Source organism: Clavelina lepadiformis, chromosome 3, assembly GCF_947623445.1.
Source record: "Clavelina lepadiformis chromosome 3, kaClaLepa1.1, whole genome shotgun sequence".
Taxonomy (NCBI): Eukaryota; Metazoa; Chordata; class Ascidiacea; order Aplousobranchia; family Clavelinidae; genus Clavelina; species Clavelina lepadiformis.
The window spans coordinates 14,735,137-14,748,243 of record NC_135242.1 but is presented as its reverse complement, the minus strand read 5'-3'; the positions used below and the strand labels follow the sequence as shown (position 1 = coordinate 14,748,243).

Here is a 13,107-nt window from a genome sequence, read left to right as displayed (position 1 = left end):
CAAACATTATTCAGAGCGAAACGCAGGATATATCCTTAGCGACCGCTGGTGCTCTCCCTAAAGCAACATCATTAAAGTGGATGATACAGCGTAAGCGCGTATGTCCAGAAGGAAACGGCTTGATGGATGAACTCCGCGTGACACCGAGGGGAGAAGCCTTCGTTCTCGAGGAAGATGATCAGAACGAATTTTATATGTTTGCGTCTCAAAAGAATCTGGATATACTGAACAACTGCGCTAATTGGTTTTGTGACGGTACATTTGATGTTGCCCCACTTGGATACCAGCTGTACACGATACACGCGCTGGTCAATGAAAATCGCACGGTGCCACTCGTATACACCGTGACAGAGAACAAATCTGAAGCTGTGCACAATCGCATCCTTTGTTTATTGGAACAACAGCGACCAGGAATAGCCCCAGAAACGGTAACAATAGACTTTGAAATGGCAGCATATAATGCTATTTCTTCCAGCTTCCCTCGGGCAGAAATTCTCGGCTGCCTTTTTCATTTTGGCCAATGTAGCTTCCGGAAAATTCAGGCCCTCTCTCTGCAGCGGTGGTTCACTGAAGATGCAGAGCACGCCCTTCGCATAAAATGCTTCCAGGCACTGGCATTCGTTCCGCCTGAAGACGTTGTACAACGGTTCGAGGACTTCCTGGCCACGTTCAGTGACGACGATGAGCAGCACTTGTCAGAATACATTGACTATTTCGAAACTACTTGGATTGGACGATTGGGTCGCAGGAATCGTCGTCAACCTCTATTTCCTATCCGGTGTTGGAATGTCTTCCACCGGGTTCAAGATGACCTTCCACGAACGAATAATAGTATTGAAGGATGGCATAATGCGTTCAGCAAGCGTGTTTCAATATCCCACCCGACGCTTCGCAGACTCGTCAAAAAAATTAAGCAGGAACAAGGTTCCAACGAAATCTTCATTGAGCAATTGAATGCTGGAATTGCTGGCCCACCTCGGAAGAAGCGCTACGACGCTGTCAACCAACGGCTGAAGAGCATAGTCGAAAATTATGACTCAACGAATATTAACATAAACAGTTATCTTCGAGCAATTGCACACAACTTGTAAATAAATGAATGCGATTGAAATGTGCACTTCGTCAGTTGTCGTTCTTTTAACAGTCGATTCGATCAACTGTCTGTTCGATCAACTGTCGGCTCGATCAAGTGTCGGTTCGACCAATTGTCAGTTCGATCAACTGTCGTTTCGATCAGCTGTCGTTTAATTAATTGTCGTTCGATAAACTGTCGTTCGATTAAATTTCGTTTGATTAATTATCTTTCGATTAACTGTCGCGTCACGGAATCGTAGACTACTGAAATTATGCTGACACAGCATAGAAAAATTTATCAATTTTCCTAAAAATACGTAACTTATATACTATAGCTCTAATAAATCCTCAATTTAAAACTAGCCTTACTAAATAGCCTAGTTGGTAAGCAATGCTAAATGCTCTGCTCTTTGTGTCGTATTCGCATTATCTTCTTTTATGTTGCCAGAGTACTTTTACTTTTATGTCGGTGGCAAAACGCTAAATATATTTTCTTTCATTAGCTGATAAAACGTTATGCAGGAGGATGAAAAGAAAAAAACTTCGGATTTAAAATTGCAGTATAGTTTAACAGAGGACAAAATAAGGACGTAAGTCAAAATTAAGGATATTTCTCAGAAATATGGAAAATATTATTCAAAAAAAACGTCCTTTTTGATTAAAGACAAACCATTGAAATAAGTAGGGTATATGGAAGATCTGCGTATACATCAGGTGTCTATTTCTACGAGGTAACTTTCATACAATTTTGTTGCTAAATTTTCTGTGAAAAGTTACATAACAATACGCTATTTCGGGTAACTTGCATAACTGCCTCAATGTGTGTTATAAACATAACTAAAATCGACAAAAAATTGATGATTTAATGGTAATTTTTCTCTTGGAAGAATGGAAATAAAATGACTTTCCCAGAAGTGTTAGATTACTGGTTATAACCATAAGGTGTTTAAGGGCGGATTTCTATCTGACTCTCTTGTTTTCCGTGAAGAAAAATAGCTAGCTGGTCGGGTTTGAAACGTGTGTGACAAAAATTGAAGTCTACGTCTTAATTGATTGTCGATTACCTCGTCGATCACTAATTAATGAAGTATGAGTCTTTTTAGGAACAGTCTTACTTCTGCCGGTTTATTTAATGTTTATTTCGCTTACATTTACCGCTGGATTCTAGAACAAAAGAACACTTCCAGTAGCAAATGTACAAGGTATGTATTGTCGACACACACACACACACACAATCTTCACTAATGTTAATATTCGTAAGTAATAACCTCCATCAACGCTTCAGTCATAAAGTTACTGTCCAATTATAAATTGTCATAACTTAGAACGTTACAACCAACATTCCAAATACGTATGCATAGAGTTCTCCAAGTGCTGATTCGGTTTCGTCGATTCTTACATTTCAAAATCTGCCCTAGAACTAACTCTGTGTCTTTAACTCAGCGCCAGACTCATGTGGTGGAATGTCCTGGGGCCCAGCATTGGTAAGGATCATTTATTAATAAAATTATGATTTAAGTGCATATGTGCAAAGTTTAGCTTTATGAACTCCAACGCCTATTTGTAGGATTATAAGCCAGTTGCTGTTATTGTTCAATCGATGAAGAATTATGTAGCTAGCTTATACCTAAAATAACAGCGTCTGCGTGAAAATATTAAAATACAGATTACCATTAAGGCAATATTGCGTTAGCAGGTAAAACTGTATAGTTAGCATGCAGTGGTGTTTAGGGTTACGTTGACGGAGGTCCAAAAGCTTGAAAATTTGGTTTTAAAATTCCCTAGCTTGTTTTTCCCATACAAAATTCGCGAAGTGCAAAAAAATTGTGTCTTTGCTCCTCAAATATCGCTTTAAACGAAATGTATTTTCATATCTTTTTAGACAAAACATTAACCAAGTTACTTTTTTTTACTTTTGAGACGCCGTGTACAACTGTACAACTTGTAAGGTCGTGTAGATCGATTTTTAAATCCCGCAAAGACGCCTACTAATCTAATACCTTTTTCTGTGTAGGTTGTATTTGACATATAGTTTCAAACAAGGAAATGCAATAAACGAAAAAGACTGAAAACGTAAAAAGGCCTAAATTTTAAACACGTTACTTAATGTACAGAATTACAGAGGTTGTTATAGCAATATAATATAGGCTACCGTATGTAATCGATTTAGGGCGCAATATTTTTCGCACCACGATGTCCGTCTTGGAGTCTGATTGGTCAATATAATATGGTAACACGTGATTCCTTTGGCTGCTAGTTGTGACTTGCCCACTTGCCATCACATTTATTCACATGAATTTCCAGGTGGATGAATTCTTGTCATGATTCTCATTTCGTGGATGAAACCAGTTAATCTGAGCATCCATGGATTAAAGTTTTGCACTTCAAGAAAACAAAAACATCTTCGATCTTGCATAACTGCTTCGTCATACTGAAGAATGTTATAGCGAATGACGGGGCTTTATTTATGTATTGGAATCACGTAAAGCCAAAGGCTTCGATTGTCTGTCTGTCTATTCTTATTCTGTTATTCTTCTTATTTTTTCTGTTGGTTTTTGTTTACTTCTCCTCCACAACGTTTATAAAATGACCAAATTTTTTATATTCGGATTGTAGCTACACTTTAACTATGTATTAAAAGAATTTCATTCCAAAATCATTTCTAGATGTTCTCCAAACAAACAGCAAGTTGCGAAGTTATGCCTGTATGTTTCCAAATCGCATTTTTTTCTGGAAGGGGAGATTCAACGAAAATATTCGTTCTATATTTTTTGCTTTAAACAATCACGCAGTTTTACGTCATAGAAATATCTGCCAACGGAGCATAATCCAGAAATCAGTACTTATGTAAGCTTTGAATGCTATTTCAACCGCTGAACCACTTAAAATTACTTCACTACCGCGTCATAGTTCAAACTCGATCAGAAAAACTATTTTGATATTTCAAATAGTACATCAATCACCAAACGTGAAAGTAGGTTAATTGTCCTGTTGCTTGCCGAATTAATCATATTGGCTTTTACGATTACTGGGATTTCAGGATCGTTACATCGTTGCCTGAAGTTCTCCCGATTACGTATTGTATTGATCACGTGATGCACTGTTGGATCGTCATACACGCTTGCTTGGAATCGGTGGGAAGGTACTGTAGGTTTATATAGTTACAGGTTCCATAATGGATTCTTATTCAAAACTTTAAACCGGTTCCCGGTTCTCTGGTTACTTTGTCAGCTACGTATTTGCGGTTCAAGTGGTATTTCCAAAAATCACCGGTTACCTGTTGTAAAAGACCTGATTTATAATCAAATCACGAAAACGAATTTCAAATCATCATCAAAAATGAAATTTAATTGGATTTATTTAAATTTTAAATTCAGTTAACCAATCCAATCAAAATGGTTTTAGATGATAGCCTACAAAGCAAAATTTTTCTCAAAATTATTACACTTTTATATTTGTCATTGTCAAGTGGATTATCACTTGGGTTTACGATCAACAGTTTGAAAGACTTACCGGAAGCCATCATCGACCCCGAGGAGGCTATAACTTATAGCAGTGTAAGGATTGATTTTACTTTTATCTGTAAGCATTGCAAATGAACAACGATATCATATTTAGTTGTGGCCGCTAAATTGAGATTAACTTGTATCGGCCTGGGTGGTAATTTTTAATACCATTTCATTACTTCTTGCAAAAGTGTTTCCTAGTCATTGATTGAAGTCTATGAATTTGTTTTTTGATAAACACTTCAACTGTGAATTTGTAGTTGTAAACTTGTTCTGATTAACTTCGTGTAAATACTCCTTTTAGTACGTTCCCAGTTGTTTTCCAGCATCTATGCTGATAAGAAGTCTTTATCAGAAATGCCCACTTCTTAACCTTAACATTGACTAATTATATTATTTATCGATGTCTCAATTTGTCAGCTGTAGCTATTTGTATCTTACATTGTCAAAACATTGTTTCGCTCGCTGCACCTTCTTCGACTTGCCGCGTTTTTCATGTCGAACATTTTAACTCCGATCGATTTCACGTGTACACTCACACTTCTACCAGCGAGCTGAGGGAGTTAGCTGAGTGAATCATCGAAATCAACAAATGAGTTGTCTAAGATAGTCATGGTGATTGCAACTCAATAGGAATACTAGAAGCAGTAGCATTATTTATGTTCTTGGTTATTCGTAACATTGAAAACTGTACAGCAGCTATAATAAAAACCTCTTCTTGTGAGCTATATCTGTTGTAATATTAAAACCGAATGCAACAATAGAGTCAGATAATTCAACAGGTAAATTAAGTTAAGATACTCTCATAAGTCAAAAGGGTTCTTCAAACTTAAACTATCTGTGAATGGTTGATGACACTGGTCTACACAATTTTTGAAACAAAAAAGAGAGCGGGCCTCCTTGGCTAATTTTGAAGAGCTGATTTCGAATTTGATCTCCATTTTTCCGTATCGGCCTTCGGTTTTTAATAATCGTAATGTTCACACTCCCTAAATGCTTAAAAAGGCCATTTATCATACAACAAGTCCAAAGGAAACCAATTACCGGTTTTCTGGATATTGCAATATTTAAAATCTTTGCACAAACGTCTGCAAGCTTGTCTAAAATTATATCAATACAACAGCATTCGTCATTGAAGGTAACATTTTTCACCCACTCACGGTGCCCCAATTTTCTCCGCATAAAATTTTCATTGTGCGACACCTTTGACCGTGTTTGTTCGTTCTGCTTTTGTTTTTATCGCTTTTTCTGAGCCGTATATCAGTTTGCTGTCCAACAAGTATCTTACTTTCTGTAGACTAAAGCGTTGAAGCCGAGATTCTTGCTGAAACTGCTCCGTTCATTTGAGTTCACTAGAACAGTTTATTACAAGCAAGAGTGGTAGCTTATCTTGATGAGATGCACTGCTTTTGAAAGTCTTAGTGCAGTTACCACAAGGCATTAATATGATACTTGTGGTTTTCAAGTTTTTTCCGGGGCAACTAAAAACCTTGACTACATGGATAGTTTTGTAGTAGTTAACAAGTTCTACCAATGCAGGGCCTATTAGGGTTCTACTAATACTAATGAATGGTCAAGTAGAGAGATGTTCCTAGTAGGAGAGAAGAACATCAAGAACGTTCAAATAGTTAATAAAGAGAAAACACTGTTACCACCATTGCATATCAAATTGGGTTTAATAAAGCAGTTGGACAAAAAGGGAGAACGCTTCAAATACCTATACACAAAGTTTCCGCTACTTATGAAAAAAGCAAAGCAGGTTTTTTGATGGACTCCAAATACGGTATTTGATGACTGACGAGGCATTAATTTCTATTATTATTTATATTAACTTCAGCGAACTTATTGAAAATGTATTACAGGTTTTTCATAACCTACAGTGTAACATCAGCGTTAAATTACATTTCCTGCGTAGCCACCTCGATTATTTTCCAGAAAACTTAGGGGCATTCAATGAAGAACCAGCTGAAAGATTTCACCAAGACATAAAAGTGATGGAAACAAAGGCATCAGGAGCGACGGTATGTCAGTATGATAACGGACTGTTACTGTAGTTTGATACGTGAATGTTCGGATCCTCAACACACCCGTCAATCTAAAAGAAGAAAGCTATTGCCATAAAATTACGTCCAAAGTATTTGTTTCATATTTCGTTCTTAACATATATGCCGCTTAGTACGTGCTTTTGTGTTCACAGTTTCACATTAATTTATGTCTCTCTGTGTGGAACAGCAAAAAATTGAAGTTATATTTTCGGAAAATTGCGACCCATTACGGCAAAGCCGACAGCAATTTTAAAATCAGCGTACTCAAATTAGCTAGAAAACATGGTTTTCATTCTTGTTTCTTAAATTTTATCAAATTTTGCAGACCTGTGTCAATTAAGTGAAATAGCCCTTTGCAGTCGCATCTTAAGAAGGCGTCAAACCCCCAAAAATGCCATAAAATCTTTGTTTGTTTTATTATAGAGTGAATTTACTAAAAGACTGATTACTCGAAAAATCCTCCATGGGGCTCTCTGAAATTTTTCATGTCAATTTAGTATGCTTTGAACTATCCTTCCATAAAATGCCATCAAAAAACCATAATTCAAACTTTTTTTACAGGGGCGCAAAATAAACACCAGAATTTTTGGTTTTAAAAAACCCACTTTTAGCTACTTTCATGCTAATTTTGAGCCTAATTCTGAATGCGACCTGGGACATTGAAGCGCGCCAACTGCTAGGGTAATTCCCAGGCTAGAAAACAACACCAACAGTGCTGCCTTCTGATTGGTTTAAATAGGTTTTTTAAAGCCCTACGTAGGACGTCCAACAAATTCATAAAGATCTTAGTTCTAGGGTTCTTCTTAGGGTTTGACGTCTCCTTAAATTTAGAGCAGAGAAAAGGGAGACTCATATAATACGCGTCCAAACGAATCAGCTAACAGTAGGTGTATTCAAAACGGATTGACGGATTGGAAGGCGAGTCCTAGAAAACCTTCTTCAATTTTGTTGGCACGGTTTAACTTTGGATGACAAGAAAGTTTGTGTTCTGTAAATAGTTACTGCTCTACAAAAGTTAAATTTGTAGGTTACTTAACCATAAAACTAACCACAATGACTTACTTGATATGTTCCTGCTTGTAGCAAGTTAGAGCCCATAAATTTTACCAAGGTTTGGTTTCTTTGGTTTTTGTTACTCGGGTTTGTGACGTCATAATACTAGCATGTTACTTCTGGCAACGCTCAGGATAAACTTAGCAGAGTTGGTCTAGAATTCATGCAGTTTAACAAAAAAATGGTTACTAATTTTACAATGTATCGGTAGTCAAACAATTATCAATATGCTTTGGCAGTCCAAAGAGTACAAAAAGAATAGGCCTAATGCTAAACAGAGAGAACGAAAAAGCTATCTGATGATGGTGCCAAAGTTGAAACGGACTTGTCTTTCAGCAGAAAGTGCTCTGAATGGAGAACCAAACGTAGAAGAAGTACCACTAGGCGCAAAGTTGCCCGTAATACCCGGAAATAAACTTCTTTTATACACAGTTAAATTAGGAGAAAGGGTAAGTACGCCAATAGGCAATACAGATACTGTAGCTGTAGATGACCAGTAACATATCAGCTAAAAGCCTATATTTAAAGCTTAATGAATATAAATAGCCAAAACAGTCAAAATTCACTTTGGTCAACACATTATCAAATTACTTGCACCAAGAAGCAAACAAGCATGATTGTTGCCTGACCAAATGTTCATAAGAACGCTTTGACATTGACAGTGTTGTAGCATGTATTTAAGAGAGTGATTTTTTCACTGGAAAATAGTTACCATCGCTCGAAAATCGCAATTGCGTAACCATTTTTCGGCTAAGCAATTCTAGAAATAGACATTTGGTGACCGTTTTTCCGTTTACGCAAATTCTGCTTTGCAACTTTGGTGGCCATAAGCCGTCTCCCGTAGTTGAAATTCATTATTTCTGCGTAACTGAAAAAAATTTTTCCTAGTTTACGCTAGTAGTAATTTAAATCTATTTCTAGAATTGCTTAGCCGAAAAATTATTAGGTAACCAGAGATTGTGTTAAAATCGCTTCTTTCACTTTAATTAGGTTACGCGGTTGCGGCCTGTTCTTAAAGGTAGTCGGTGAGGAGAGCCAAGAATGAGTATGAAAAAAACTAATTTTAACTGTGTGAAGTTTACTTGTTGTTACATCACCATCCATGTCTGAGACTGTAATCGAAGTTGTTGCCTAAACCGTCTTAACCGAGTTCATATGGTGGAGTGCCCCCACCAATGCTGGATCCCTTTCGTTAATAATATTACAAGTTAAGCGCATATGTGCCAAGTTTATTTTTATGAACTCCAACACCTTTTTGTCGGTCTAATTAATTTAGCCCGCTGCTGGTATTATTCAATCGACAGGGGGTCTTGCGTAACTATACTTAAAATAACAGCGTTAGTGTGAAAATATTAAAATACCGATAACCATCACTGCAATGTTGCGATAACCATAACTGTATAGTTAGCATGTAGTGGTGTATTAGGGTTACGTTAACGTAATCCCAAAAGCTTGAAAAATTAGCTTTAAATTTCCCGAGTGTGTCTACCCAAAATGCGCGAAGTGCAAACAATTTGTGTCTTTGCTCCTCAAATACCGCTTTAAATGAATTGTATATGTCACGAGATTATTTTTATGCACCTGTTTTGTAGACACCACATTATACACCGTCTTTTCTTCGTATTGTGTTCTTTTTATGCATGTTCACGGTCTGCCGTGTTTTACTTGTTTATGTTCTTTTACTAGTTTTTGTACACATGTTTTTATCAGATTTCTCGTGACGTCTCACGTAGTTACCCCAAAGGTCTAATTAGTATCGTGTCTTACGTTCCACGTTGATTCCTTTATCGCGTGGAATTTGTTTGGTGTAGTACTGTGCTCGGCTGGGCGACGGTTGTCGAGAGTTACGTTTTGCCTTTATGGTGGAAAGATGGTCGTTTTTATCTAAGATGTATGCCATTAAATGTTAATATAGAAAACCGAGCTAATTGACTAGCTGTAAAGCGGGAAGGTTCCTGGCTAAGGAAAATCTTGGTTACATATATTCATATCTTTTTAGACAATACATTATCCAAATTATATTTTTTAGTTTTGAGATGCCGTGTACAATTTGCAAGGCCTTTTAGATCGATTTTGAAATCCCGCCAAGCCGCCTACTAATGTTATATCTTTTTCTGTGTAGGTTTTAGCTGACATGTAGTCACAAACAACGAAATGAAATAAAGGAAAACGACTGAAAATGTAAAAAGGCCTATATTTTAAAAACGTTAGGTTCGTGAGGGAGTTTATATGGTCCAATGCCCCGACCCTAACTACGGCAGGGTTAGCATAAAATAGTATTTAGAATGGTAAATAAAAGGATCTCCGAAAAATGTTTTAAGATTTTGACATTTATCACAAAGGCATTTTTACGGCAATCTGCTGAAATAGATTCGGCCCAAATATATTTAGAAAAGACCTATGCAGTTGAGTAGTAGGTCCACCACGATTAGTGACATCAACGAGATTTTCATACTTTCTTGACCACTCATATATTAAAAAAAAATCTGGGCATAACGTTCAACGAAGCTTGTGTTAGGTAGGGACCGTCGCCGTACTCACTTCGTAATGAGCAACTGCAGGAAATGCATTACTCAATTTGCATTGTTGGGAAGTCGGCTCTTTGGAAACTTTCTTTCGATGCTTGATAACCAAAAATTGTCATTTTCACAATCAACAAATTGTATGTTCTTGACTTGGGTCATTGTTTTATAATAATGCTGTCTGAAGCTTTCATGCCATGGCATCTAGTTTAATATACAGCATTGCAGTGGTTATTATAGCAATTTAACATAGCCAATTAGAGGGGTCGCAAACGAAAAACGCAATAAACAAAACGACGTGGAAACACCTATATGATCCAAAAATTTAATCCGTTCTAGGGGGTCTATGTCTGAATTATGGTCTCATCCGTAAATACGTTAGTCTTATCAAGTCCTTTTTGAGTCATTGACGTGTGTAGCCATCAACATTCAATTAGTTTTAGTTGAAAAAAAATTTTTTTTTAATGCAGTTTGAAACTATTAAAAAAAAAAAAAAACGCAATGCAGTTTAAATGTTGGAAAAGTTCAAGATTAAATTTAGGCAAGACTCTAACTTTGGTGAATATTTTTGCATTGTACATCAGTTTATTTTTGCTCATTTGTGACGCAACGTAGTTAGCCAAAACATTGGTGGGAGCCCCATGCAGGTCACTCCTAAATCCGGCTCTGCTTCAACTTCAACACGGTCTATTTCATAATGAACACAATGTAGACTATCGTATCTAGTGGATTTAGGGCACGAGATTTTTCGCACCACGTTGTCCGTCTTGGAGTCTGGTTGGTCTAATTTATTTTTGCTCATTTGTGACACAATGTAGCTTGTCAAATACTGGCCCGTCCCTCTCCCCCTAATTCCGGCTCTGACTCAGTATATGATAATGTACAATAAAAAAAGAATATACATGGTAGCACTCCGAGAGGAAAACTTTTATTAACTCGATTTTACTCGTATAGAGTAAGAAAGCTGCATTATGTTGTGTGTAATAATTTGTTCATATTCAACCCCGACGCGTAAAATTGACTGGCAGCGAGAATGTTAATGAAAAAAAATTAGATTAGGTTTAAAAATGAAGTTTTCAGTTCGGGTAAACTTTTCAGCACTAAAACAACATTTGACAGGAAAATGACCAACGTTGTTAATTTTGGACACAATTATAGTTGCGTTGCAGAACGGGCGTGAAAAATGCCATGTGTTATAAGCGACAAATAAAACCAGCACACTCCAGAGGAACGCTGTGGATATATTTAACTATGGATCACATAAAAGTTAACTTAGATTTATTAAAGCTTGCGATTGCATTGTTGCAAGCTCAAAAATAGGCCGTTTTGTGACACCACTGTCATACAATGTTTACAAGTTTACGATAAAAAAGTTATTTGAAGATAGGGCCAAGCAGAAATATTAAGGTACAACTATTTCATCGGAAATAGTAGTCCCTTTAAAGCTATATTTCATGGTTTATCCTAATTCAAATGTTAGGCTACAATATAGCAAATTTGCAACTTCAGTTTGGAGATTTGGTATGACTCTGCCATGGAAAATAGACCCTTTCCGAGTTCACAGCCATCTTTTTTAGGTACCAGCAAATTGTTTTCCATTGTCTATAGAATTTAACAATGGAAGTTATCACCCAACTTCGATTCTTTTCTAAGTTGCAAGCAATTTGGGCAATAGATTGTAAAATTTTGTAAAGTTTCATATACATACCCGAGTTACCAGTTACCGTTATGAAATTGAGCCACTTTTTGCAGGCTAGACTTGCCTCGAATCCCAGTTTATAAAGCTGCCTAAGTGACATGGCTTGACTCGAGTTGATAGAGTTCTTGTTTCAATTAAGTTTCAACACTAAGATAAAAATTATTTTTTCTTCAAACACAAAAAAATAATCGGCCTAATTTAAGTGCAATATAAATGGAATCTCCGAATCGGTGCCAGCTTATTTCCGTTACGGCCGATGCGTAAAAGTAACACAACGAATTAGACTTAGGGTTTCCAATTCGGAACGAAATAAGCCGGAGTACCTATGATAAAAAAACAAATTGAAAATAGAACGGAAAAACCCAGGTATTTTCGGGGCTGGAGGAAAAAAGATTTTTCGCGATAACGTTTATGAGGGTTTGTATTGTAAGTTTGCATTTACGATTATTATTGAAAAACTGAAAGTCAAATCGACCTGATAAAACTGTAGTCTATATATTTTCTAAGGCTAGGCTTAGACTACCTCGAGCAAAGGCCACACACTGCACATTACTTAACATTAATTCAATTAAAAACGCCTCTTGTAATTAGTCAGTTATCCATTACCGAAAAAATAAAAAAAAAACTGTCTAACACGACCACTAAATTCGGCGAAATGAGTCTTGCATAGCAACTTTCCATTGATCTGATATCATGTGCGCTTGACTTATGATCAAACACCAAAAACCCTGGTGACGTCACATCCGCCCCACCACAGTTTTTTGAAAATAGTATTGCCAATAACTCGTTAACGAAATAAAATAGAGAAATTTGGTTTATATTTTCGTTATCAGCGTATTTTTATCCTTTTAAAAAAATAGGTTGTAAATGACTTCAGTTCCTCTTTCAGTTTGTAACCATATAAATATTTCCTGACTTCAAACGCAGTATCCGAGGTTTTCGAAGGAAAGCTTACGATGAGTCATGCCAAATCTACTGTAGGTGACGTCACTATGCCTGGAACAAATTGGGGTTGCATTGCGGAGAGAGACAAAGGTTTCTTTAACTTAACACAATACCTAAACCACCCGCAATGCTAACCTCATCGAAAAGGCGCGGAGCGCAAATATTTGAGTTTTTACGCCTTAAAATGGATTGTATTTTGATATTTAAACAACAATAGCGGCATTTTATGGTGTAAAATTTTGAAACCATGACCCTCCCGAAAT

At 36.7% G+C, this 13,107-nt stretch overlaps 1 protein-coding gene across 2 annotated transcripts in view; it reads left to right on the top strand.

The window, feature by feature from the left end:
- The first annotated feature begins 7,837 nt into the window (after window positions 1–7,837).
- The window catches only part of LOC143450476 (uncharacterized), a 37,705-nt gene continuing 32,435 nt past the window's right edge, over window positions 7,838–13,107 (top strand). For both annotated transcript variants that reach the window (XM_076951040.1, XM_076951039.1), the window contains exon 1: window positions 7,838–8,127. In XM_076951040.1, coding sequence (XP_076807155.1) covers window positions 7,906–8,127 — 222 coding nt within the window. In that variant the 5' untranslated portion in view covers window positions 7,838–7,905. The remainder of the gene's footprint in view (window positions 8,128–13,107) is intronic.